This window comes from Cinclus cinclus, chromosome 22 (assembly GCF_963662255.1).
Source record: "Cinclus cinclus chromosome 22, bCinCin1.1, whole genome shotgun sequence".
In the NCBI taxonomy this organism is placed as follows: Eukaryota; Metazoa; Chordata; class Aves; order Passeriformes; family Cinclidae; genus Cinclus; species Cinclus cinclus.
In genome coordinates, this window is record NC_085067.1 from 5,853,215 (window position 1) to 5,881,089 (window position 27,875).

At 46.4% G+C, this 27,875-nt stretch overlaps 2 protein-coding genes and 1 non-coding gene across 4 annotated transcripts in view; 2 read left to right on the top strand and 1 right to left on the bottom strand.

Moving 5' to 3' along the window:
- The first annotated feature begins 1,787 nt into the window (after positions 1-1,787).
- On the top strand, positions 1,788-1,883 carry LOC134052735 (Z30 small nucleolar RNA). The gene has a single exon (XR_009933887.1). It is a non-coding gene; the product is annotated as a Z30 small nucleolar RNA (small nucleolar RNA).
- Positions 1,884-4,387: 2,504 nt separating this feature from the next.
- Positions 4,388-7,092, bottom strand: PEX12 (peroxisomal biogenesis factor 12). The gene is made up of 3 exons (XM_062506984.1): positions 6,967-7,092; positions 6,037-6,581; positions 4,388-5,396 (listed from the first exon to the last, which is right to left on the bottom strand). Exons 1-3 carry the CDS (start codon positions 7,090-7,092, stop codon positions 4,997-4,999), a joined length of 1,071 nt encoding a protein of 356 aa, XP_062362968.1. The 3' UTR covers positions 4,388-4,996.
- Positions 7,093-7,257: 165 nt separating this feature from the next.
- AP2B1 (adaptor related protein complex 2 subunit beta 1) overlaps positions 7,258-27,875 on the top strand; it is a 74,797-nt gene continuing 54,179 nt past the window's right edge. For both annotated transcript variants that reach the window (XM_062506915.1, XM_062506917.1), the window contains exons 1-5: positions 7,258-7,312; positions 11,475-11,532; positions 13,478-13,583; positions 15,563-15,698; positions 17,265-17,510. In XM_062506915.1, coding sequence (XP_062362899.1) covers positions 11,496-11,532; positions 13,478-13,583; positions 15,563-15,698; positions 17,265-17,510 — 525 coding nt within the window. In that variant the 5' untranslated portion in view covers positions 7,258-7,312; positions 11,475-11,495. The remainder of the gene's footprint in view (positions 7,313-11,474; positions 11,533-13,477; positions 13,584-15,562; positions 15,699-17,264; positions 17,511-27,875) is intronic.

Sequence of the window (27,875 nt, forward strand, 5' to 3'; positions counted from 1 at the left end):
CAGGTTGAATCTTTACTCCTTGCAAACCATCCAGTGCTCCCAAATGCAGCAGAGTCACCACAAACAGCAGTGTCACACCAAGGCACAGGGAATGTTGAAAATATCCCATTTATGAAAAAAAAACAAACAAAAAACAAAACCAGGATGAGAAGCAACCCACTAGAGGGTCATCACATTAAACTTCATTACATAAATATTTTCATTCAAGCAGAGATTCTTAATGCAAGCTGTGGACACCACAAAAATCACAAACTGTTTCTTTAGTTCCTGGGGGAAAGTCCACAAGCATGCAATAAATATAGTATTTCTAAAAAAATATTTAAATATTAATTACGCAGTGAAATATTTCTGATAATACTAAATATTAGTGATGTTCCCAATAGGCATAGCCTGATGAAATGTTGAGGTTTGGGGTTATTACGAGGACAGTATTTTCTTGCATGTAAAGGGAAAAAAAAAAAATATATGGAAGTTCCTCTAGTGTCCTGAATTTGGAAAAGATTGAAATTTTTAAGCTAATAGGTTTCATAACCTAAAGGCAAATTTATTTAGAGGGTGATTCCAGCTGTAGTCAATGAATGTAATCACAGTCAGTTAAATCCCTGGTGCTTTATAATCACAGCAGGGGGATATCAGGCCGCTCTTCCAAACAGAAGGAGCCACATTCCGTGGTGAGAAATACGGTTTGTTTTTGTGTTATACCAGCCTTCAATTTTTTGCTTACCCGTTTTTAGGGCTTTTGAATCTGGCTTTCGAAAGTACTTTTGCTCTATACAGCTTTACCTAATCAGCATCTCTGACAAAAAGACAAAATGCCATTGGTGTTTAAAAAAGGGCAAAGTTTCCCTCCTCCCACTAAAGCTTCTCTTTGTAGAAACTGGGTTCTACTAACTGACTGTTGAGTGGGAAATAACTTCTGTAAAAGACATTTATTGGCGTTTCTTTTAGTTAAATATGGACAGAACACCCGTTTTACACTAACAGGGACCAGCCGCTCTCCCAGCCCCCCTCAGGCTTCCTCAGGGCGGGAATTGCTGGCACCGCCCCCAGCTCTTCTAACGCGCATTCCTATTGGCTCCCTCCGCCGCCCCTCCGGTAGAGCCGCGAGCTTTGATTGGTTGCTCTCGGCTGAGGGGGTGGGGCAAAGCGGGTGGTTCGGCCCCGGCGCGGCCGGGCCTGAGGGAGCGGAGCGGCGTGAGGGGTACGGGGAATGGAGTACGGGACTTGAAGGGTGCAGGGGGTGCGGGACCGCGGTGGGGCAGCTGAGGGCTCGGAGAGTGTGGGGACGGGGACAGCGAGGGTGAGGGAACGCGGGAGCGGCTCTGGGGGCTGGTTGAGGAGGGTGAACCCGGCCGGGGGGTAGGGTATGTGGGATTTGCTGAGACCCGGGGAGGATATCTGGGAGCTCGGGGGATGTGAGGCTGGGGTAGGGCGGGCACAAGCAAAGGAACTGGGGACTGAAGAGCTGCAGGGACCTGGTGGGGAGGATACAGGGAAGGAGGTGGGAAGGGAGGGATCCAAGCAGGCCTCTGGAGCCTTGGAGAGACACTGAGTGCAGCAGCATTTATAGGTATGACACGGTTTTTTCCCCTCGGGTTTGCCTGGTACTGGCTCTCCTGACCGTGGAATGCCAGTTTGTGACCTGTCTCTGCAGCTCCTGCTCGGCTGTAGTAGGGATGTCACCTCTGTCCCTGTGCTCCACGTGCTTCATCCTCCTAGGGAGGAGAAAACCTCCCAGCCCTGGTTTGGGAGCAAGCTCCTTACTGAAGGCAAATAGATTTGCCCAGAAGCAATGATGAGCGAAGTATAGTCTGACCTGGTATTGCCAAGACTCCGTGTCTGCTCTGACCAGGGCATGATCACTTAATCTTCTCTCTGAGCTACTTTAGGCTAAGCTCGTCTGCAGGGAACAGTTTTGCTGTTCTTGAAACTTTGACGATTCCGGAAAAAAAAAAAAGTTAAGAATTTTCTGCAGTTTCTTCTAACGGCAGAAAAGCAAAGCCTTGGTTTGAAAAGCAACCCAAATACTTGCTGCAGCTTTAGTGTGAGCTTGCAGTGAGGGAGGGATGTGGGTTTTCTCCTGTGTGTGCCATGGAATACGAAACTCCAGATACTCTGCCACTGTGTCTCCTCTGTAAGTGAAATGCAGACTCTGAGCTCTCTGTCCTATAGAAGCTCATTAATAGTTCATTTAGCTGTATTCTCATTTACTGACTGCCAGCAGGGAGCCAGGAGTATTTTTGGAATAATCTCAATGAAGCATAACCCCTTTGGGGTTGAGGGAGGGGCCCAGGAAAAGACATGGGGCTATTCTCTAATTCAGTTTTTTTGTTCTTTTCCAGGTCCTGATGACATCTTTATGTTGATTTCTCTCTTCCCGTGGACAAGAAAGCATCTATGGGGAATGTATACCTAGGAGCATGTTATAGTGGTTTTCCCTTAACAGGAGAAGCCACTTTGTTTCTGTTAAGGAAGTAGCAAAAACTCAGTTGCTTCATGCTCTAATTCTTGAGCACTGCCTAGATGAGCTGTGAATGTGCCGTAGGTTCACTAAAGAATTTTTAAAAGACTTGCAAAGTCAAGTCCTGGCAGTGGAATACTGAACAACTCCAGTGCTGTTGTTAGTGTTGATGAAATTGTACTGAGCAACACCAAAGCATCATGTGGTACATGACTCTATAGAAATCACAAATTATTAAGTCCAAAGGTTTAATAAAGTTGATGCTCCCTGAAAAAACTTCTCTTGTCAATCTTTAGCCCATTGTAGTTTTAAGAACACAGTTAAAAAGCAGATAAATGGGAATTTTTCTAGAACCCCAGTTGGTTTTGTAGCTTTATTTTAGAGCAAGAAACCTGACAAATGCATATTTATTTGGCTGCTAAGGAGAGGAGGTTTCAAAGGAGTCAGATCCAAGTTGGCATCTTGCAGCCATCTCCAGGAACACAAAATCTTCCAGGTAACTGCTGAGCCTGTCACCATGGTGGTTTGAGGCTTGTTACTTAGCTAAGCTTTAAAGGGCAATTTATTGTGTGAAAGAGTAATTACAGCTGCTCAGAACTGGGAGGCTTCAATGTGGGTGGTTCTGTGCAGGTCTTGGAGTTGGCCAAATCCAAGTTGGGCAGGGACAGAGTGTTGTGCAGCAGTGGAAAGCAGCCAGGGCCTGGCAGGTGGGCAGCTGGTGGGCATTTTGGGAGAGGGAGAGGCATTAATCCTGGGAGAAGGTGCTGGAGAGGCCCTGGAGCAATGTGGGATCAGATAACTGTGAGTGAATCCTGCATTAGAGGGAGGCTGAACCTCCCCAAGAGCCCTGCAGTGCTGAGGGCTGAGTGTCCCATGCCTGCCCAGCTTCTCCCTGAGCAGCAAAAAACTTGGAAAGTATAGGAAGGATAAAAGGAAAATAGACCCATCCTGAAAATACATCATCAGTCAAATGCTTATTTGAATGAGCTGTTGCACTGGAGTCACAAGGACACTAACAAAATGCAAAAAGTGATTTGGAACCTCAGAAGATCTCACACCTTGATGTGATTTGTCTTCCACTAAGACCTGTGTGTTCTTACTGGCTCCCTAAAGGAAGAGAAGTATCTTCATGGATCCCATAGCTACTGGAGAAGAGAGAAATGAGAGATTTTATTATTCCACAGTGGCATAGATAGAAGGGTCAGGGAGGTGTACAAAGATAATAAAGCATCAGGAACAAATCTCATTTATTAGGTGTTTTGGGAAGATTCAAATTAGTGTATTTCCCCACATGATTCAATAACCTTAATCTCTTGCTTACAGGTGAAGAATGATACTGGAGATATCTATCTTCTGAAGCAGAGCTAAAGTGGAAAGAAAATGAGATGCCTGGTTCAGTGGATTACATGTTAGAAGATATTTCTTCATCTGGAAATCCCAGAGTGGGGTCCTGTACTGTGTGCAGTAAACTTTACTCTTGAATTCTCTAAGCACTGTCACTGTGATATGTAGAGCACTGCTGCTCCCTAGAGTCAGGAAAACAACCTTCCACCCTGAAAAATCGGGTGTCAAGCAAGAGCCAACCATGTCATACAGGTTTTCCTTCCTCCTGTGTTCAGTGGAAGGATGTTTTGTTCTGATATGAATGTACTACATGGCTGGGACTGGAATAATTGCAATGTAATGCTCAGACATTAAAGATTCTCAGCCTACAAAATGCTAATCTTACATCCACTACCAGCACATGGAAAGATGAAAGCAGCTTTAGTCTTGTCTCTCTTATGTAAATAGAGCCCCTAGAGGAGCAAACTGTTTTTCCAATAACCAGAAAAGAATTAAATTGGGTTCTCAATCAAGAAAGAATTTTGCTTTATAAAAGCAGATAGTAATGAATGCAAAGACTTATTTAACAATAAACCACTCTCATCAGTTGTCAGTTTGTTTTAATCTGGTTTGTCATTTTCTCTCTCGTGCAGAAAGTGTCACATTCTTCTTGTCCATCTTGTTCTTTTAAAGAGTCAAAAGTCTTAATTTAGGACCGTTGGTGGGAATTGGGAGGGTGATGTTCTCAATTTCAAGGTGAAGAGCTTGAAAATGCAGGAGGCTGAAGAGCAGAGGTTTAAGTCTGTCTCCACCTCTGACAAAGCCAGAGCTCACCCTGGGAAGAAAAACCTGCCTAGAGAATTTCCCTATCTCTTTAATTTGCTGTCTCATGCCCTCAAGCAGCACCAGTGCTGGTGTTTGATCCTCACATCTGCATTCCTCTTATCCAAATCAATGTTTCTTCCCTTTCAGCTGGTCTTTCAAAGCTTTTCTGTGCTGGCTGACAGGCTGGGGCTGTGTGATCCCTCTGCAACTGCCAGGATGTTTCAACAGCTTATCAACAAAGGGCAGAGCCTTGCCAGAATGTGCAAAGGCAGCAAAGCTGATGAACCACCGAGTTCAAAGGCGCTGTATATCTCACTGAGGAAGCTGCGGCGGTCTGAAGCCTTCCACGGGATGTAGAAAGAGGTGCTGGAGGCTCCCGGGAGCCTTTCAGCTCTCAGGGGAGTAGAGTTTGACCAGGTGCTGCAGCTCTGTGGCATAGCCAGTGACTGGGCAGCGCTGGTGAGCCTTCACATAGCTGTAGGCACAGCGGTAGCAGAACACGAAGCCGGACGTGGCCAGGGCCGTGGCGTTGACGCGGACCTTGCGGCACAGAGGGCACGCGGTCTTCAGGCTGGGCAGCACAGCTGAGCTGGGCTCGTGCTCCAGGTGTACAGGGGGTGGAGGGGTGGGCAGTGCTGTCAGGGACTTGATGGTCTCCTGGTTTTCTGAGGAATACCACCAGTCCAGGAACTGCAGGAAGAACACGCTGACGGAGAGGCCGGTGGATAGGGAGAAGGCGACGCCGCCCAGAGCTTTCCTCAGGGCTGACTGCACTCGTGAGGTAAAGCTGTAGCAGAGAGAGCAGGGAGAAATGGTTACTACTGCACATTTATCCATCTAGAAACCGTGGGGAAATGCACTTGGGGAGTGACTGCTTCACACAGCTCCTTAGTGCTAAGTTAGTTGCTCAGGGTGTCCCATGTTTGGACTTGTTAGAAAGTTTCAGATCCTTTTTTTCTTTTAAGATCTAAATCCTGTTTTTTTTTAAGAAGTCTAAATCAGAATTTAGATTAAAGAATTTGTATTAAAGGATCCTGGACCACAGAGTATTTCACTCCTGGATCACCATTTCACAGGGTATTCAGTGTGGCCATGACTAGCTGCTGCTTAGGAAAAATCAAAAGAAATAAGTTCCAATCCTTTCAGCAACACTGCTGCAACTGCTGCCTCTCCTTTGCTGGAAAAGTGCAGGGGAACAGGATAAAGGCTTGCATGCCCCAAAACAACCCCAAACTCTGAAATTTTATTACCATAAAATCGTTTCAAGCTAATCCCTGCTACTGGTTTCCTTATTTTGGAGCACACTTTGTCAGAGCGAACTTTCATCTTGAAATTTTGGAGAACAAGGCTACTTGCAGCATCACCTCTAAATTTACACACCCATGGAACCCCCTGGAGAGCAACAGCTGAGTCAGGTTCTGCCATACCTGTGTGTTTGACTTGAGGTGGTTTCAGCCCATTTCTTCTCCAGGGCCTGGATATCCTCTGCAGTCAGTCTGACCAGGCGGACACCAGCCAGCTTCAGCATGGGGGAATGATGCTCAGCCTTGCCCAGGATATAGCACAGTTGCTGGATAAGAAACCAGCCCTCCCAGGTCATGTTTACATATGGGTAGGCAGCTAGAAAGGCTCTGTAGAAGCGCTTCCAGGATGACGAAGGAGGGTGGATGGAGTACTCATCCTCTTCCCTCAGGCTGGACACCAGTTTCTCCAGCTTTCCTTTCAGGTAAGGAACAAGAACCAGCAGGAGCAGAGACTTCCAGTGCTGCCTCTTTGGCAGGCCAGCTGTGGCCAGAGGTTGCTGTCTGCCATCTCCCATAGGGATCCTCTTCAAGCTATAGAAGTTCTCAGAGAAGGATGCGCTGCACCTGGCCAGGTAGTGCTGCTGCAGCAGCAAATCCAGAAGGACGTAGATCTCATCAAACCAGCGCCAGAGGAAACCATATCGGGCAGGATTAGACTCAGCAAGAACCTGTTGCAAAAGGGACATAAAACAGGAGGAATCAGAATGGTTTGGGTTGGAAGGATCATCTGGTTCCAGCCCCTGCCACGTGCAGGGACACATTCTACTATTCCAGGCTGCTCCAAGCCTCGTCAAACCTAGATTTGAACACTGTTAGAGATGGGGCAGGCACAGGTTTTCTGGGCAACTTGTGCCAGGGGCTCCCCACCGTGACAGGGAAGGACCTGAAAGCGGAGTAAAGGGGTAAATTATAAATTACACCAGCTATAAACGACGTGTCTAACTCTCAACACAAGCCAAGTAGCTCAGAACTGTCTCCCTTCCTATGAGTGAGGCCGGAGTTATATGCCGGCCCCCTTCCTCTCCCTTCACCCGCGGCTCGCCTTGCCCTCACCTTGACCAGATGCTGCAGGGCGGGTTTCACGGCGGCCATCAGGCTGTCCTGGGCCACCGCCTCGAACACGGACGGCCGGTCCCCGCCGGCCGGGGCGGCCGTGAGGTGCGCGCCCACCTCCGCCATGACACCGCCGCGCCGCCCCGCCGCCAGGGGGCGCCTCGGCCCCTCCCCGCCGGACGCCGCTCTGCCCCGCCCCCGGAAGCGCGGGCCGCCGGCGCTCCGCCCGCTGCAGCCGCTCTATGGTGGTGGGGCGCGGCCGCTCTGGGCGGGGGAGGGCTTGATCTCGCTGCTCGCGAGTCCGCCAGGCCCCTCCGCTTCCGGTTCCGCCACCGCCCCCGCAGCGGTGAGTCCGGTCCGTGAGTGGGGCGGAGGGCACTGGGACAGGTGGGAGGGACACTGAGAGGGACACTGGGAACGTTGGGAGGGGAGACGCGGAGGGGGTGAGGATCCCTGGTGGGGTACTGGGAGAGACGACTGTGGTAGAGCGGGTAGGGGCACTGGTGGAGAATTAGGAGGGGCTGAGGGGACGCTTGGAGGGATATTGGGAGAGATGAGGGCAGTGGTGGGGTGTTGGGAGGGGATGCTGGGAGGAGGTGTGAGGTACTGGTGGGGTACTGGGGTAGGGCGGGGAGAGATGCTGGTTAGGGAGGGGCTGGGGGACGGTGGGAGGAGATAGAGGGTGGAGACAAGGGTGGGGGCACTGGCATGGGGTGGGAAGGGGGTACTGGGAGAGGTGAGGGGCACTGCTGGGTGGGAAGGGCCGCGGGGGGAGCATTGGGAGGGGGTCCTGGGAGGGGGAACTGGAATGGGGTGGGAACAGTCGCTGGTGAAACACTGGAAGCAGTTCTGGTGTACTGGAAGAGGATGGGGAGGGCACTGGGAGGACTGGGCGGGTGGTTGCAGAGGAATTGGCGGGGTGAGGGTGAGGAGTGGGGTCAGTGGGCCCTGGGAAAAGACACTGGTCTGGGGTGAGGTTAGGATGCTGGGGGATGGACTGGGATGGAGCTTGGTGGGATGGGAATGAGCACAGCAAGTTACCGGGATAATACTCCTACCTGGGTAGGGACGGGCAGGGAGAAGGGCTGGCCCCTGAGAAGGACTGGCAGGCACTGCTGGGACTGGAAGCGCTGGGGAGGGGAACTGGGATTCGTGGGGAATGCTTCTGCAGCTGAGGGATTCTGGGAGAGATCTGGGGAATGGTGCTGAGGGGGAAAGCCTGGTGGGCAGGGGTCTTGAGGGGGGTACTGGGACACCAGTCTGGAGTGTGGGTGGCTGCTGGGAATCCTGCTGGAGGTGTGGGAGGGGCTGGCAGCAAAGCTGGGATGGGGCTTCCATGGAATGGGGAGGTGATAGGCAGAACAGGTGGAATGGGGACCACCAAGGGGGTGTTTGGTCCCCAGGATGGAAACCAAATCCCTGTGCCAGCACAATTTTAGGGCTGCGGGCACAGCTCTCCCTCTGCCATCCATGTTCCATCGTTCTGTTTCTCTTGCTGGTTTTCCAGTGGCCCTGGGCCACGCTTGGGCTGTCACACAGCTCCTTGAGAGGTTTTCCAGGAAAAATGGGTGGCACTACTTACACTGGAGTTAAACCAGGGATCACTTGAGAGATTTAGGGATTGATGGTTTCAATGTCCAGAAGCTTGGCTTAATCCCAAGGTCCTTAAACCTGTCACCCTCCTGTGTGGGATCAGTGCTGCAGAGCAGGTCAGGCTGACTGGAATCTTATGTGGGGTCAAGTAGGTGTTGGTCAGACACAGGGTCAGGTTTTCTGTGTGGTGCTGGGCTGAGGAGGCTTATCTTGTTTGGTTCCATCTACATTGAAATGTCAAGCCACTGTTTGTGCCATTAAGCATTGCTGGAGCTTTCTGGAGCCATTCCTCTTTCTCATCTTGTTTGCTGGGGTTGGATCAGGAGTAGCCTTTTGCTGTCAGCTTTGAACACCTCTTATCTGTTTCCATCTCAGCAGGTGCTGGGCACAAAGCAGTAGTGAGGAGGGGGCAGTCTAAAGTAGATTTCTCTTCTGAAAATACAAGGCTGTTCATGATGTTCTAATTTACCTTGGGTCTCCTCAGTTTAGATTTGTGTATACAAGGAGCTGGCATTTTCTGCAGTCATACAAACAGCAGTGTTTTAAATATGTTTTGGTTCCATTTGCTGTAAAGCATACTGAGATTGTTAGTGATGAGATAATAGTCAGTGCTGCTGGCAGGCTGTCTCTGAACAGTGTGCAAAGCAAGCTCTGACACACATGAAGCAGCAATCTGTGTGCTTGTGAGAAAAGGAGCTTTATCCTCTGCTGCACTTGGAATAGGGCAGTTTGGTTATTGACCTAAGTCAGCTCTCATTTACATCTATCAAAGGAGGTTGGAAAGGCATGAGCTGTGCTTGGCCATGTCTGAGTGTTTCTAGGATTCTTCGTGTTTCCAAGTATATGAAAGGAGAAAAACAACAAAGTATGCTTCACTTGGGGTTTAACGACCATCTCTGAAATTCAGCAGGGTTCCTTCCTCTCTGTGTATAGCTTTATGCAGTTGGGCTGATGTTTGTGATGTTTGGGTTGTTGTTTTTTTTTTTTTTTCCCCCTCAATTTTCTCTCTAATCTGCTGCTCTGGCCCCAGTTAAAGCTGTATTAGAGTAGCTCAGCTGAGATGTGACCCCGGATGACAAATCCCCACATAATGCAAACAAAGAACATTGAGGCCACGTTCAGTGCTTTTTTCATGGCACTGTGCCAAATACTCTAGCAGAGAAAAACATTTTAAGTCTTTCTTTTGAGCTGGGCTCAAACCGAAGGACTCTGCAATAACATTGCAGCTGAACACAGACTCTTTAATTACTAAACAAGCTCCACAGCAGCTTCTGCTTTCAGGGTGGCTGTGAGATTTTTGCTGGAAAAATTGCACTCACTGTGGCTCATGTGGGTTTGCCAACCCAGCCTCTGTTTTGGAAGGAGGTTGAACCTTCTCTGCACAAGGAGTGTGTTTCCAGAGCTGTCTCCAGGCTTGGCAGGAGCAGAAAGGGAGAGAAATCAAACCCAACCCAGTAATTCAGCTTAATTGGATGAGGTAGAAACCAGATAGGCAGCAGGTCCAGGAAACTGGGGAAAGCAACAGGTTGATCCTTATCCAGATGTTTGGCAATTGGCCAGGATGGCCCCACGAGAAAGGGGTGGAAATTGGGGCACTACCCCTCAGCATCTGCTGAGAATTCAACTACTGGGGTGTTAAACTGATCCAAGGGGGTGAGGGAAAGTGGAATGGTGATGGCATTGGGGTTAGTCAAGGGGTGAGGAAGGAAGGAAGGGGTTAAGCAACAACCATCTGATTGCACTGCTGGGCACTCCTGCAGTTCAGAGCTGTGCTGGTCCTTTTGTTGCTGATCCAGCAAGACCTGCAGGGTTTAAAGGCAAGACAGGCAGCATTTAGGGAACAGATGATTTACTGCTTTGCTGGCAGCCTTTAAGGTCATGGAAGGATGTGTAAGAAAAGGGGAATTGGGGCAAAAAAATTAGAAAAAGGAGGCAAGAAATTATAAAATCCTTTTTGAGATTGTTTTAGTGTCATAGGTCTTAGCATCAATACAGAATTTCATCAAAAGCAGTAAAACTGCCCACTCCTTTGCTTGTTTTGAAAATTGTTTTATGTTTGCCACAGAGATAGCAGTTGTAAGAATAAAATGATGGCTCTTCAATATGTATTCCAAGGCATTAATTTAGTTCTGTGGAGCAAGAGAAGTGCTGGTGAGACCACTCTTGTGGCTCTGCTGAGCACTTGCTGGTCCAACAGCATTTTTCCATCCTGTCCATAAAAAAAAAAAATATAATTATTCAGAGCACTGAAATAATGATCTACGTGTGTGTGTCTCAGGGGTGGGATGTCATATCTTGGCAGAGAAATATTTCAATTTCAAGCTTGAGAGAACTGAAAAAATAATGGCTTTTCTTTTCAAAAAAAACCACTGTTTTGCATCTGCTGGGAACAAAAGGAGGGAAAGGAATGAAAGGCCTGGGGGTGGATGTTGCAAGTGGGGTTAATTGTGCCTTCCATCAAGATGCAGCACAGGCAGATATCGTTAGGGGGAGATGACAGTTTCCTTTGTCTAAAACATGGACTTCTCACTGCCAGGCGAGACACTGGATGTGCTTTTCCTTGGAAAATGGATCTGTGTACTCAGGAAAGACAGCTGCAGAGCATACCAGCATCTGCTGGTTATAAGGAGTTCAAAAAAATGCCTTGTGCCTGCTGAGACTGAGAATTTAGGAAGCTGGGCTGAGCACCACTGTGGTGTTTTTCCCAAGCCCTTTAAATCCCTGGCTTTGCCAAGCAATACCAGGAGCAGGTGCAGGATGAAGATTGGGGAACTCGTGCCTGTGGATGTGAAACTTTTGCTTCCTCCTTCACTCACCAACCGTCCTTGCTCTGAGTTCCTGCCTCACAAACTGGATGTTGCCACCAAACAGCATTTGGAGCTGACTTGTTCTTTTTTTATTCTTCATATTCTCAGGTGTTTTAAGGAACTGGAACCATGACGGACTCCAAATACTTCACGACCAATAAAAAAGGTTGGTGTGGAGCTGGTGCAGTGGATTGGAGGTGGTGGGTGGCTATTTTTACACAGCTTTTTAAACTGCATGCGGGAGAACTTGTGCTTTTCTGGTAGCTCTGTCCCTGTTTCTCTTCTTAAATCATCCAGGGAGAAACTTCCAAAGTAGGTCACATGGTGACAAAAGACAAAACTGGGGTATTATACATTTTTATGATGCACAAAATGACTCAAATTGCTGCTCTTTCAAGGATCAGAAAGCAAAACATTGGGATTTGAGTGCAGATCTGGCCAGAGACAAAGTTTTGGTTATGGGTTAACAAGTGCCAGACTAAGGATGGTTGTTAATTTGGGCATCACAGGATTAAGTTGATGTGAGGAATTTAATATTTTGGATATATACATCAAGCAAACATAGTGAATTTTCCTGCTGTCATTTTATCCAGAGCTGCAGGTGCTCTGTTTGAATTTCTTCTGCCTTTACTGCAGGTGTGGTGGTTACCTCACCTCAGCACAAACTGCTTCCCTTAAAAAAGGGATGCCTGGAGGGGCTCTTTGGAATTCTTTTACTCATTCAGCTGTTTCAGAGCAGGGCCTGTTCTGCTGAGACTGTCCAAGGCAGATTTTCTAACCCATTCTTGAACAAAACACTGTTGGTGAGTGCAATTCTCCAGCAGATGTGGAAGATGGTTTGCATTAACCTCTCCTTTGCAAAATGGCTGAGTACTCCCTCTGAATGGCTGCCAGTGAGAAAACCCACACTGTTGATCTATTTATGTGTCATTAAGCTTCACAGTGAGCTCATAAATGAAGCTAATGCAGTTGACATCTTTCAGAGGAGCAGCTCTGAAAGTTCAGGGCTAAAGGCAGGTTTTTGTGGGCTGGCTGCTGGGAGCCAGTCTCAGGGTGAGAGCTGGGGCTGGCTCAGCTCTGCTCCAGGGCACAAGCTCTGGGTGAGTAATGCCAGGCTCTTCCTCAGGCAGGAGGGATGACGAGTGGTCTCTGCACTGCAGCAGCTTCTCTTCTTTTTTGGAGTCCCTGGCACTCTCTGTGTCAGATTTTAATTAGTGCTGCTGCTCTGAGCAAGTGTAGGAATGGAAAGTTGGTGCTAGAATTTAGTCAGGGATATGTTGATACTTGTAATGTGTGCTCAGGCTGTGACTCCCAGTGGGAATGCTGCTGGCTGTCCTTCCTGAGGCAAGCTGTCTGTCTGTCTGTTGGGACCATTACCCTTCTCATACCACTGGCTCTGTCTGGAACAGGCCTGATAAACAGCCTTTTGCACATGTTGGTTAATTTTATGACCTTGATTGCCACTTTGGTGACCCAGCCTGAACTGGCTTTCTTCACAGTCATATCTGGAAGAATTAATGCTGTGGAAAAAGCTGCTTTGAGAACCTTGGAATCCAGGCAAGCTGTGTTACATGCAGCTTTTGTTAGTGGTAGCTTTCTTTTTAGCCTTTTTCCACTGGACTAAACACATGCTGTCCTGTTTCAGGAACCACAGCATTTGGGCTCCACTCCAGCTTTCTCAGGAGGCAGGCAACGATGAGCAAAACTTTAAAAGTCTGGGCAAAATTCCTAGCTTGGTTTGTTTCTTGCAGGCACGAATCTGGCATCTCCAAGTATCTTTTCATGCTGGTTATGTAATGGTTGCCTCAGAGAAACAGATGCTCCAGGGATGTGATTTGGTGTCCTGGAAGTGGGAGAGCTGCCACACACAGTGTGGTTCTTGTTTGTGGTGTTTTTCTCTGCAAGGTGAAGTCATATCAGTCCCTTGAGTGTTGCAGCTTTGCTTCTCAGTGAACCATGTTCTCCACAAGGTCTGATAGCTTCCAAGAGCTGCTGGACCAGTTTTATGGGAATAACAGGCCAAGAAAGCAAAAATTCACTCTTGAATTATTCCTAGAACAAGACCCTTTTCATCTCCTGAGAGATTCAATCTGGTCTTTGTCTTCTGCCAGGAGAGATATTTGAACTGAAGGCTGAACTCAACAATGAAAAGAAAGAGAAGAGGAAAGAAGCTGTAAAGAAGGTTATTGCAGCCATGACTGTGGGGAAGGATGTCAGGTAAAAGCAACTCATACCTGTGACAGCTCAGGTTGTCCTGGGACTCCGGTGTGGTCGCACATATCCATGGAACAGCTCCTTGGCTCCTTGGTGAGGATGGCTGTGTCCTTGCTTGTGCTGTGCCTGAGTCACAGCTTTCTCAAACTCCTTGCTGTCACTGAAAGCAGGAGAAACAAGTGTTTCCAGTGTGGGTTTAGCTCAGTGCCAAGAGCCTTTTTTATTTGAAATATACCCAGAATTCAGCCATTTTGTATGTCACTGTAGGTGATGTTTTCTTGCTGCTTGCTGTCCTGGGTTTTAGTGTTACAAAGATAATGCCAAGTTTTTCTTAGCCTTACCTGGCACAGCATAAATTTAAGCTTTACATTTTAAAATGGGTGATTTTAAAATTGAACCTGTGTCTTACTACAGCTAAAGGACACTGGCATTTACTGTTCCCAGTGCTGTTTTCTGAGAGAACCAGAAAAACCTGTTTGAGTGAATGCTTTCTTCCTTCCAGCTTCTCCTGCTCCTGGAGCCCAGCAGTCAGTAATTCTGAATTCATGGCAGCCTGGTCTGTTGCCACGGAAATCAAGAGGGTTGCAAATGCAGCATCATGACATCATCATAGAATGGAGAAACACATAAACTGAAAGGGAAAAAGCCCCTAATCTTTTCTGCCAGCAGCATTTACCCTTCAACTTTAGATCCACACAGCAAACCTGGGAGCTGCAGAATCTTTGTGTAACTTCCTGTGTTATTCTGCAGTGCTGTTTACAGATGGCTGCTTGACATTTGAGTGAAACCCAGCTTGTCAGTGTTGAAGCTTCTAATCACTCTGGACTCTGCTAGTCTGAAATTTGGCAGGTTCTTCATAAGTGTCCTGCATGACCAAAACATTTTAAAGCAACCTTTTTTCCTTTTGTGGGTTCATTTCCAGGCCTGGCATAGTAGAATGTTCTTGTTTGGTGAACTCACCAGTTAAAACACATTTAGGACATGACATTCGTTTTCACCACCTCCCATATTAAAGCCATAGAAGAGATCATTATTATAAAAGCCACTGCAAACTGCTTTGAAAGGAAAAGGGACCTTTAATTAAACAGCAGGGTGCTTCAAGTAGAACTCCAGTTTTTCTGGCTTCCTTGATATTGTTACTATCCCTTTTGCATGCCATGCAACCTCTGTTTTTTATTTTGTGGGCGGGAGTGTGGATCTGCTGAAATGCTGAAATGTGGAGGGCAGAAATGCTCTGCAGAGGGATCTGGACAGGCTGAGTCCATGGGCTGAGGCCAGTGGTGTGAGGCTCAGTGACAACGAGATTCTGCACTTGGGTCACAACAACCCGTGGAGCACTCCAGGCATGGGGAAGAGCAGCTGGAAAGAAGGAAAAGGACCTAGGGGTGCTGGTTATCTGTGGCTGAACATGAGCTGCTGTGTGCCCAGGTGGCCAAGAGAGCCAATGGCACCTGGCCTGTATCAGGAACAATGTGGCCAGCAGGACCAGGGCAGTGATTGTCCCTTTGTGCTGGGCACTGGTGAGGCCACACTTCAAATTCTGGGGACAGTCTGGGGGCCTCTCATAACAAGAAAAACTTTGAGGGTCTGGAGCATGTCCAGAGGAGGGAATGGGCTGGAGCACAAGTCTAGTGAGGAGCAGCTGGAAGGGCTCAGTCTGGAGAAAAGGGAGCTCAGAGGGGACCTTCTCTCTCCCTGAACTCCCTGACAGGAGGGTGTAGTTGGGGGTCAGTCCCTTTTCCCAGGTGACAAGTTATAGGATGAGAGGAAATAACCTCAGGTTGTGCCAGGGAGGTTCAGATGGGATTGGAACAGGCTGCCCAGGGCAATGGTAGAGTCACCATCCCTGGAAAAGTTTTAGGTGGTGTTTAGATGTGGCATTTGGGGATGTGGTTGTGGCAGTGCTGGGGGAACTGCTGGCATTTCCTAACCTGAACAGCTCTCTGATTCCATCTTTGCTTATCCTTATGTTGTGTATCCAGCTCTCTGTTCCCTGATGTTGTCAACTGCATGCAGACTGACAACCTGGAGCTGAAGAAACTGGTCTACCTGTACCTGATGAACTATGCCAAAAGCCAGCCAGACATGGCCATCATGGCTGTCAACAGCTTTGTAAAGGTAACCTGCTCCCCTGGCACATCAGGAAAGGGTCCAGCACAGTGGCTGCCAGCACATCTCTTTGTTCATCAGCCTTTGGGAGCTTTATCTCTGCTTTGGGGCTGGACTCATACAGGAGGGTGCTGAATCCACTAGATCTGGGTTCTTTCTCTCACTTGTTCCATCTGGTTATTGCAGAGGAGATGACTTCAGCAGCCCTTTAAGTGGCTGTGGGGGAAGCTGCTCCAGGGAAAGCTGCTTCTGTTGTTTTATCAACTTCTGGTATTGGAAAACAGATTTTATCTGCTTCATCTTCCAGCCTTTGTAGTATCTGAGGCATGGATATCAAACTTCCTGTTTCAATGTTCCAGCTGTGCTCTGTGTGGAAAACCTTTATCTCTGGTGAAACTGAGAGACAGTTCACTGGAAAAACAACCTGATTGCTGGGTTGCCTTCAGTTCTGTTGTCTCCTTATCTAGGAAATGTTATTTCAGTCCCATGTTGTGCAAGATAAAATCCAGTGCTTAGAAGAAGTTTGAGACTCCTTGTAGAATGTTGTAAAATATGAGACACTGGGGAATGGGCTTGAATTTCAAGTTTCTGTTGTGGTTCTTGAGGCAGAAAGAGGTGAGAAGACCTAAGCTGAGAGGTATGCTCTTCTGGCCAGAGAGAATGTCCCGGTCTTCCTCTCTGGAAAGAATATTGTCTGTCTTTAAAGTGCAGTTCTGTTAGAATGGACTAGCAAAACGATGTTTTCCATCTCACACCCTGGAGAGGAAAACCTGGTGTCCCTTTTGGCAAGTTGAGGGACAGGTGTTAGTGAAGATCAGGTGTTGACACTGGTCTGCACTAACTCAGCACTTCCCAGTTCAAGGTGTGGAATGCACTGCTAGGATGTGTCACTTCTCTTGCAGGCTTTAAAAGTAGTTTTTCAGCTGCAGGAGGTTTGAACAGTGAAAGTTAAGTGTTTTTGTAGGTCATTCTGTAGCTGTCCTTTTACAGGCTGGTTTTGGAGGAGCTCAGAGATGTAGATGGATTGGATGCATGGAAAATTATGTAGGCTTGGAGTAGGAAATGTTGTATTCCTGTCAGCATTTTCTTTTTCCTCTTTAGAAAATCACTTCTAGAGTAGCCTTTGCTTAGTGCTTCATGTGTTGTAACTTAAGGGATGTTTGTGTTTGGCCTTTAAGAACTAGGCCTTGATGACTGTTGCATTAGTTGTTGATTTTTCCCATTTTATTTCTTGCTCCTTTAAACCAGGAAGGTTGGAAATCACTAGATTATTTTGTCTGTGGTGAGATTTTGGGTGCTGAGAGCTGCCTCTCCATCTTAGCAGTTGGATCATGTTGAAAGCAGCTTTGCTGGCAGACTGAAGGGACACCCAGATGACAATTTTACAAGATGGAAACATCTTGAGACAGTGTAAAATGTTTCCGTCAAGCAGCGAGCACCCTTTTATCCCTCATCTAAAATAATTGCCTGGCTCTTAACATGCAATCAGAGACGTGCTGCTGAAGTAAGAGCAGCCTGGATCTGGCTGCAGGGACTCAGTGGCTGCTGGTGCAGGGTTGTTTCTGTTGTGTGCAGGACTGTGAGGACCCAAACCCTCTGATCCGTGCCCTGGCCGTGCGCACCATGGGCTGCATCCGCGTGGATAAAATCACAGAGTACCTGTGCGAGCCCCTGCGCAAGTGTCTCAAGGATGAGGACCCCTATGTGAGGAAAACTGCAGCAGTCTGCGTGGCCAAGCTGCACGACATCAATGCCCAGATGGTGGAGGACCAAGGATTCCTGGATTCCCTGCGTGACCTGATTGCAGACTCCAATCCCATGGTAATGTGTTCCCAGCACGTTGCTTGAGTTTGTGTTGTTTGGTAATCACAAATGTGAGAGGTTCTGCACTGCCAGCTGCTGCACTGGGATGGTTTTGTTGCTTAGAGAATGCTCGTTGCCTCAGAAAATAGGAAGTGTCTTCTGTTGTTTGGTCTGTTTGGGCTTTTGCCCGTCTTGGATGCTGCAAAAGTGTAACTTGCTGGCCAGGTGAGTCAGAAGAGCAAGAAATAAGTGATGCTGCTGCCTTGGTGACAGCTTGTAGCTCCTGCTTTCCTGCAGGCTTTGGCTCTTCTTGAAGTAAGAGTTTGGATTAATTCATTTGCTAATGCAGATAAATCCACTGGCTTGTAATGAGTGGAGAAAATCAATGCTAATGTTTTTAATAAAGTTAAATGAGTTGTCAGAGGAGAGGTGGAGATCGTGACTAGGAATTTCACAGGAGTAAATTACCTACTAAATCAGCATTTAATTATGCTTGATGAAGGGTCCACTTCCAAGCCAGGTGTCTCCTGCTATTATTTTGTGACTAAAAGGTGGTGGCTAAGGAACTGAAGTGCCCCACTGCATCATCCTTTCATTTAATCCTTTTTCCTGCTGGAATCCAGGGAGCATACCTGTATCATCCTGACCCTTAGCAGGGAAGAAAACTTCTGCAGCTCAGTTTAACTTGGAGTTTAGGAATATGACTGCTACTTTCTTAGTTCTTTTAGAGAATGGACTCTGGTTAAATAAATAAACAAACAATCTCACATTATTAGGGCAGGTTTAACAGCTCTTTCTGTGGTGCATGAATCAAACCACAGAATTTCTGTCCTGCTGTAGTCTTTGGGCACCTGAGACAAACCAAGTGCAGGTAATAAGGTGCCATCCCCTTTAGCAGAAGAGTGAAGGCTGCTGACTGTCCTTGTAAGACTTTCTAGAGACACTAAAACTTGAGGTGTCTGTCACAGGCAGCAGTCTGAGTGATGGTGTCTTTCAGGAGATACAGACACCTCTTTTCTCTGATATCCAGCTCTTTTACAAGTTGTTCTTTTTATCTGCCTGCCTGATTTTTTTTTCTTATGCCAGGCTTCTTTGTGAATATTGATGAGTACCTGAAGATGCTTTTTGTCTAGGCAGCTCTGAGGCCTGTAGAGGAGCACCTGCTGTTCCAATTCAATGTGGAGGGTGTGCCTTGCAGCCTCTGAAAGGACTTGCTTGGGCTTCTTTAGTTCCACTTCAGTGCTGGCCCTGGTGTTCAGCAGCTCCCAGGTAGCAGTGGAGGCCAGGGACAGAGCCTTCTCTTCTCCCAGCCTTGCTTCCAGCTCTGATTTTGTTCTGATTACATCCACATGGATACGAGGTGAAGAGCTCTGGCTGAAAAGATGTGGTACTTCAGGAGAAATAACAAGGGTTTGCTTGCCCTTTGTGCTTGTTGATCTCAGTGAAACTCAGTGGTTTGGTAAATGAATGCAGGCTGACAGGAGAGCACAGATAGGTATTTAAAAAGTGAATTAACTTAAAATAGACTTAAATGAATGGAGAGAAGAGGAAAAATACCAAATGGCAGTGTGTGCTCCATTTGTGAAATAAACCTCCTAAAGTAGCACAGGGCTTCCTAATAAAACATCAGGAAAACTCATGAGCTCCTTGGTGGTATTGAGGGTGGGCTAGGACAGCTCTTCTGAAGTTGTGCAGGGTTACACTACCTGCCTCATGTTGTACTCAACTGTTCTCCCCAAAAATGAAGATTCACAGCAGGAAAATGCAATTTGGAGGAGTGGTGGTGATGGAGAGGCCTGGGGTGTGTTTTCAGATCTGCAGGCTTTGAGAGGATTCTCTAGCTGGTGTTCTATGTATTGATTTCTCAGGTTTTACTGTAGATGGGGTGTAATATTTTATCTTTTTAAGGGTGTGTGAGGACAGATTTTATAAAATGTTTGAGGCTCTTAGAGCTGCTGATTTAATACAATATTTAATCTGGCTACAATTTTAGTAGAAAAGGACATTGCTTTTAGTTAAGTTGATCCTCTTTGAAATTCATGCCTTTGTGGCACAGTGGTTCCCTCAAAAATGCAGGAATTATCCACCCCTAATTAAGGTTCATCTTCTTGGTCAAACCAAGCCATCCATCTAATTCCTGTTTTCTCCATGTGAAACTTCAGAATGACACATTGAGTTGTGTTTGCCAGGTAAGTTATATTTGTGTGCAAGTTGATATTTAATAAGGTAATTTTCCTTGTAATGCAGTCCTGCCTGGAAGGTCTTTTTAAGTAAAATGTGTGTATCAGTATTGGTTATCAAAAGAAAGATTGCTGGAAGGAATGGTACAGATGGATCTATTCTGAAGGTCTGTTCCTCTAAATGGTGCATCTCAATCATTGCAACCTGTTAGCTGAGCTCATTCATATTTATTTTATAAATGTTTCTCCTCTTTTGATGGCTTCTGGAAATGGGCAACATTAGATACTTAATGAAGCAGAATTTTTGAGATGGGAAATCCACACTTGTTCTGTCTTCTGAGAAATGAGAATTTTGAGCAGCAGCTAAAAAAGGCTGCAGCTGAAAAATAGTCTTCAAGAAGGGTTTTATTATGGCTTTGTAATTGGTTGCCTCTGGCACACGAGCATTTTAGCTGGGTGTTGGTAGAGGAACATCTCCATCACTAATTGCCTCATAACTGTGCAGAGATCAGGGTGCATATTTCTCTGGGCTCAGATCACCTTCATCACAGGGATGTCTGACTAAGTTGGAGGTGACCTTGTCAGAAATATTTTGGGTTTGTTCTTTTTTTTTTTTCCTTATATTTTTGGACTAATGGCATTACTCTTTGTTAATAAACCAGCAGCCTTTGGGGATGTTCAGGGCATTGAACTCCTGTTGAGGTGCTGTAGGTGCACAGCCAAAGTTCTTTCCCCTTTATCTGGGTTTTTTTGTTGTCAGGACATGGCCTTAGTTCACATGAAGTGATCTTTTGTGCAGGTGCATCCCCTGGGTGAATTAATTCAAACTCCTAATTGCAGATATATTGATATGGATGTATCTGGTGAGATGTCAGGTGGGCTGGTGGCTTTTGACATGACAGCAGAGTTATCTGAGATGTCTTGTGCAAGGCCCATGGCCCAAAACCCCTTACAAGAGCACGACTGAGTTGCCCTGCAGAAGTTTGATTGTGAAGGAGTCTTTAATCTCATTTCACAGATGGGTGTGGGGTGCCTGTGGCTGCCCTTTGGCAGTTGGGATCCTGCTGAAGAGGATCTTTCCATGGAGGGAGCCCTCATTGCTTCCCAGAGCTGTCTTAAGGCAAATCCTTCTCACCATGCATTTCTGCACATGAAGCTCAGCAGAAGCAGGACTGGAGGAATATAAAGTTGGGGCCTGGCTGCCTTGGGCTGCTGCATTTACTCAGTCCTCAGCACCTCTCTTGCTGGTAACCTGGGTATAAAGCAGCTCAGAAGCCTGTTCTCCCATAATCCTCATGTTCTATGCTTCCAAAATGAGATTTCTGTACACTCTGTTTCTGCAGAACACTGTTCACACCCAGCAATGGGTAATAGTGAGGGAGAGAGGTAGGAGTGTTTCACACCTTCTGGTGACCAGAGCTTCTCTGAAGTGGTGGAAAAACCTTCTCTTGTTATTTTTCTCCTGCTGCTGTCTTGTTCTGGCCTTTGTGAATCACGTGCAATGACTGCTCCTCCTTGGAACATTGGAAGTGCTGAGCCTGGGAGGGGCAGAGCAGACCACGAGATGGCAGCAGCTGAAAGCAGAAGGAAAGCTGACTATCTTTAGACACTTGTATTTTGTAACTACTTCCCTCCTGGTTTTCATCCCTGCATTTGGTTTTCTTCAGGAATGTAAATATTAGCAGAAAAACATGAGAGGAGATCTGTCTAAAGCCTTACTGGTCTTTTAATATTTGAATGGGACAACCTTTCTCTCCAAATATTTTCAATCCTTGACCTTCTAAGGTAACTTTTAACCCATGGGATAGATTCCTTGTCAATCTCTCTGTTATATAAATGGCTTAAGTTCACTGATGTCACCTTCTCCCTGTTACTTTGTAGGTTCTGTTCAGTGTTTAATTGCTTCCTGTAGCATTTTTCCTTCCTCATGCTGGATCCAGGGTTTTTCAGGTGTGGCTGTTCTGCTGCTGTGTTTTTGTGGACTGTATATTACACCCTCTACATCACAATTTATTGGAAGAAACGCTGTTGTGACTCAGCACAGAGTAACCTGAGATCACACAACTGATAAGTAAATGCGCCAAGTGTGTGGAGTATAAATTAAACTCTCTTTTACCTGGGAGGTTTTTTGCCTTTAGCATTAACCACACTAAGAAGGGAGTCTGAGATCTGAGAACTGGAGCTGGTGAGGTCTAGCCTGATCTAATCTGAATTCCCTCCAGCAGTATTGAGTTTCCACAGCTCACAGATGAGACTAAAAACCTGTAGAGATAAATCAGAGTGTTCTCCTGTCTCTCCTGATGTGGCTGCAAGGGATGTGGGTTCCTTCTCTGCCAGAACTTCAGGGTGTATGTATGGGGGAGCTTCCTGGATGACCCTATGGAGGAAGATGACCTTCCTTTTATTTTTCCTACTAGCTGGCAAGCAGAATTTCTGAGATGATGTCCTGAGGAATGAGCCTGTTTAGAAACAAAAGGAGCTTTTGCCTCCTGGGCCTGTCCTCTGTGGGAATTTTATCCCTCTCTGTGGAGTAAAGCTGAGGAAAAAAAACCCTTGCTGAGAAACTGGTGATCCCCTGAGTCCCACAAGGACTTTGTGGGCGGCAGTCAGGGATGTGGCAATTGTCTTATCCAAGAGGGAGTGGAACTCCACCTTCTCCCTGGGCACAGGAGATCACTTGTTCCTCCTGGGGACTCTCCCAGCCCTGTGTTTTCCCTGTGCAGCTGGTGTTTTTCTGGTGGGAGGAGTGAGCTGTCACTGCTGGATGAATTAATGATTCCTTCTCATGAAGGCTGTAAGGACTAGAAAATCCACATCCCAGTATGGAGCTGAATATTACTGGGAGCTGTGGGTTCTGTGGCATCTCATCAGCCTGGGGCTGCTCCAGGATACCCTTTCTGTCCCATGGGCAAAAAATATCCCTCTTCTTTTCAAGCCAAGTACTGCAGATGCAGGCTGGATCTTGAAGTCCTCCAGCCATGTCTGAATCGGTCCTGTGTGTGGTTTGCAGTTTTTTTATAATGTTTGTGCTGCAAGTAGAGATAATATTTCCTTCTGGGAGACACTTGTTGGCATTTGTGGGCGGAATTTCTTTTACCCACTGATGGATATGTTGCAGTGAATGAGAATGTTGCTTGGGGCTGTTGAGGAGTGGTGGTGGCACTTTGGAGCTCTCTAATGCCTCTGTTGTTTACATGAGGCTGCCCAGGAGGAAGAGCTACACTTTTGATAATCTATGCAGCCAAAAGCAGCAACAAGCTGGGAAAGAGATGGGGAGAAGCTATGAAGGAGCCTGTGTAAACAGTGGCTGTGTTCATGTGTGGTGGAGTGCTAGAGAGGAAACCTGGGAGATTGTCTGGCAGTGCAGAAACCAGCTGTGTGTGTTGCAGCAGGCAGCAACAAAGACTTTAGGGGAAAAGGGAGAACTGCCACCTGTGATGGGTGGCGCAGCTTCTGGTTTCCCACTCTGACCCCCCCTGTTCTGCTGGTGAAACGAGCTTTGGCTTTGGAATGAGCTCCTGCAACAGCTCCTGCAGGAAATCTCACTTACTGAGCAGGTATTTTCTACAGGTTGTCATCCTTAAGAGGTCTGAGAGAATTTCAAGCATGCTTGTGGGACTTGGGTTTTTGTTTGGTTGGTTTTTGGTATGAAGGACACAGATCTTGAGCACCTTCCCTCGAAGCTGTGCTTTTTTCCTTGTGTTTTCAGTACTGGCAGAGAGGCAAGGAGTTTGATAATTTGTGAATTTCCATGGCTTCAGAGTTTGTCTTCCCAGACTCCTCGTTTATAAAGCTTAATTGACAAATTCATCTATCAGAGACTTGTCTCCGTCCAATTACAGCCACCAGTATGTGCCTAATTTCTAAAGCATTATTCTTGCTGAACAGATCATTCCAGGATCTCTATCATCAATCATTGTGCTGGGAATTTTGTTGGCATGTGTCTGCATGTTGTTTTCCACTGGAACAGACACTTCTTGCTATTGACAAGTACCATTTGTCAGATTATGTTGTGGTAGTGATGGTTTTATAACTCAGCACCCCCCTTTTTAGGGCTCTGTAAGGAATTTGGTGCTTAGCTGGTGCTTTTTTCTCAGATCAGATCAGAGACAGCCCATTTGCCACTGGATGGTGCCAATGAGAACCTCTGCAAGGAAAATTGCAAAAAATAAAACAAAACCTTTCTGATGTGTGTGGTAGGTGCCTGATGCAGATTGGGATCACACCACAATGATTTCTGGAAGGAGAGTAGGGAGCTGCAGACCCTATGGAGTTTAATTTGTTACTGAGGACTCAGCTGTGCCAAGGAGAAGCCCCTTGTGATGGAGCCATCCCTGAGCAGCTTCTTGCCCACCTACCACAAGAGTTTCAACAGCTGGGGGAAGCTTGTTTTCCTGCCTCACAGCTCACACATCCTGGTATTTGCAAGGACATGAGAACAGGAGTGATGTTTCAGTCTGCCACAAAGTGCCATTTCTCTGTGGGGAAGTGCAAAACCCAGTTAGGGCAAGCACGCTGTGGGCAGTACAACGCTTCCATTGCCACCTCCATAAAAATTCGGCCCACTTGCAAGAAGCAAGCCAGGAGGTCTTCCCCACCAGGGCAGTTTTTGGGATGTGATCAGGAACTAGGACTGTGTGGGTCTCCCAGAGCTTTAATTTGTATCTATACATATAAACGAGCATTGACTGTGAGAGGCTCATAAGGGCTCTCTGACTTGCGTGGTTGAGCCATTTCATGGAATCATTGAATCACAGGAGGGTTTGGGTTGGAAGGGACCTTAATGGTCAATTTGTTCCATCCTCTGCCATGGTCAGGAATACCTTCTACTATCCCATGTTACTCCAAGCCCTGTTCAGCACTTCCAGGGATGGGGCAGCCATAGGTTCTCTGGGCAACCTGAGCCAGGGGCTCACCACCCTCACAGGGAAGAATTACTCTTGTAAAATAACAAATTTTAATGGTTCCTGGGCTGTTTCTAAGGAAACAAAGTGAGGAGGGCTTGGAGATAAAAGTTGTGAACAGGATGAGGGGTTGTGTTCTCACCTGTTAAGGACCTTCTGGGCACGCAGCGTGGTCATAAAAATGAGTGTCCCTGTGAAACACCCATCCATGGATGCTCTAAATCTCCCACCTGGGAGTCTGTGCTTAATGACACAGATGTACCCTGCAAGCCCAGAGTGCTCTTTGAAATGTCAGCACCTCTCCATTCTCAGAAACATCTCCTGGAGCCTGGAGAGCTGTGAAGGGAGTGCTGCCTTCCCTCAGCATCTTCCCTGAGCCCCTTCATTTTTCCTCCTTTTCTTGATTTTTGCTTTGCTTTAGCAGCGTGGCGAGCCAGAGGTTCCTGTTTCAAGCAGCAGAACATTGTATTCATTAACTCCATTACACACTTGGTTTAATTTCCAATTAGCCTGGGATGCTGGGGAAATAATCTGATTGCTTTGGTTGACGTTCTGGATGTGCTGAGCTTCCCTCCTGTCCCCCCCAGCCCCTGCAAAGCTTTTCCATGTGGGCTGCCAGGCAGACACACAGGTTTTCACCCACCCCCTTCCCTCCCTGGTGCTGTTTTCTACCATTTGCTCTGAGCTGAAGGTTTGAGCTGCCAGAAGCAATCACTTGGAAATCACAGTGCTCCCAACTCTGCAGCTTCCTGCGAGGTCGGGTCTGGTCTCTCTGCCTGCAGAGGGAGTTTGTCTGGAGGTGGATTTAAAACTGTTGGCTTCTTGTTAAAGCTGTGATGTAGCTCTGAGTGTAGAGGTTTGGGCTTGTTTTTTTGGTTTTGTTGTTTGTTTTTTTTTGTTTTTTTTTTAATAAGAGCCTGGGAGATTTTAGTTATCCTCACCCCAATGATGCTTCTCCAAGAACATAAAGCTTCTTTTTGGCTGGAATTTCCCAATAAATTTATTGTCATTCAGCTCATCTGTGCTCCAAAGGGATGTTGCCGTGGCTGCATTTGAATAATGTCATCATGTACCCAGGGTGAACTGATTTACATCAGCAAGCCAGGGACCTGTTATTGTTATTAATTATTATTAATTCTTCAATCTGCTCTGCATTTTTATTTTCTAGGGGATTTTTAGGCAGATCATCATTTTTTAGCTCTTAACTTAAAGTTGGTATCCTTAACTGTGAGTCAAATGAGGCATTTTGCAGTGGAGTTAACTTGGAATTTCAAGCTTTAAAGGTTTTTTCTGTTCATTAGCTGTTTAGGCTCACATATCTATGGCTACTGGGTTGAATTTTTTTTTTTTTCATCATTTTTGACAACTCAAAACTACACCAGCTGTTGGTTTTATGTACTTTAAGTCTGCTTCTTCCAATCTGTGGGATAACTTATAAAACTGATTGGTTTCTCATAAAAAAAAAAAAATGGGGCATGTTTTGAAAAGCAGAGAATACCTTGTTTGCTAAAGAAATTTAGGGGTTTTTTTACATCAGCCTGTGAAACTTGTCTAGGTCCTTGGTCCTATACCATTTGTAAAGCTTTAGCTTACTTTTGTGCGCCCCAGCAATTCCATCATCTTGTATTTTAAAGAGAAAATAACTTCTTGTAATTTATCACTTTGTTCTTGCTGTTTAGTGTAGTTGAACTTCATGAAGTTGTGTTGCTGTGTTAAGGAAGAAGTGTCAACCCAGCTGAAGACTTGAGGTTCAGCTTTGATGTTGCAGACTTTTTTTTTTTTTTTGGCCTAAAACCATCTTTCTAAGTATTTCCAGTGGCACTTCCATGAGTGCCAAAGCACACACTGGATTAGCAGGTGATGTAATACCAGCATTGGTATTGAATGGTTCTTTATGGTCTTTTTGCCATACCTGAGTGATAACTCCTAGTGGGGGATGCTTCAGTCCTTGACCTGACCTCTCACTTGGTGGGAGCAGTTGGCAGAGCAGGAGCTGTGTGCTGGAACTGTGCAGTGCTGGCTCGTGCTGCTCCGTGTTCCTGTTCCTGGCTGAGCCAGTGGCAGTGCCAGGGAAGAGGTGAGCGTGTGTGCTCCAGCCAGTGTTTGTGTTGGACAGTTTCCTGAGAGCTGTTTGCCTTTCAGCTGTGCTGGGGCTGTGTGAAAAGCCTTGAAGATGCTGATTGTTTTTGTTGGCATAGCAGAACACCATAACACATCAATATGTTCAGTACAAACCGCCAGCAAGTCCTTTTTTTTAATAAATGTTACTTAAAGTTTGAATTTATTCCCCACCGTTTCCCTTATCCCTTTTGCTTCATTTAACTCCTTGTCACTGTGGTGCTGGGGTGGGAGATGAGGACCAGCTTTAATTGTGGACTGTAGATTGTAGATCTCAGCTCCTCTGGCAGGACTGAGCTGCCACCAGATGCTTCACAACCCCTCCTAGTCCTTCTAACACTCAAGGAGATCACAGCCCATGTTCCTAAGTCCATCTGGCTTTCTGCCACTTCCTCACAGATGCTTTGAATGGAATTATGAGGGGAGTGCCATCCTCAGCTCTGAACTGGACATTTCAAATTTTGCTGACATGGACCCAAAAGATCCTGAGAGCAAAAGCTCATTCACAGTTTGGTCTCTGGGTTGGTTTTCTCCACCCTTTGCCCATGGCAAGCACAGGGATCGACTCCATGGACCTTGCAAGGAAGGAAATACAAGCACAGGGTTTAAGGATATCCTGAAAGTACCCAAAACCATCTGAATATAGTGCCTGGGGACATGATTTAGTGGTGGACTTGGCAGTAGTGGGTTAATGGTTGGACTCAATAATTTTGGAGTTCTCCAGTCTCAATTCTACTCTAAAATTCTGTTAGTTACTAATTTATCAATTACTGCAACAAAGTGCCTGGCAGTGTAAGTGCATTTGCCAGAGCTCCTGTCCCTCAGTACAGCTGACAAGTCTCTCTCTCTCTGATGCTTTGGCTCTATAAATTTTTTTTGTCAATTCAAATTTTTTTTCCCAAAGTAGTTTCATTTTATAAGTGTTTTTCAAAAAAGATGTTGAACTTTTCAGTGGGTTTTGTGATCTGTCTTCACTGGTAAACTTCAAAAATACAATTATATTAAAAATCTTAACTTCAGTTTTATGCTGTCACATTAACCATTCAGGAATTAGCAAATTAAATAATGAGGAGAATAAGCAGCCTATCTTAATAAGGTCCTCATTAAAACAGTACAAGAAGGCAGCAGCACTGATTGCTAATGATTTTGGTGACAGAAGGTTCATTCAACTAATGAAATTC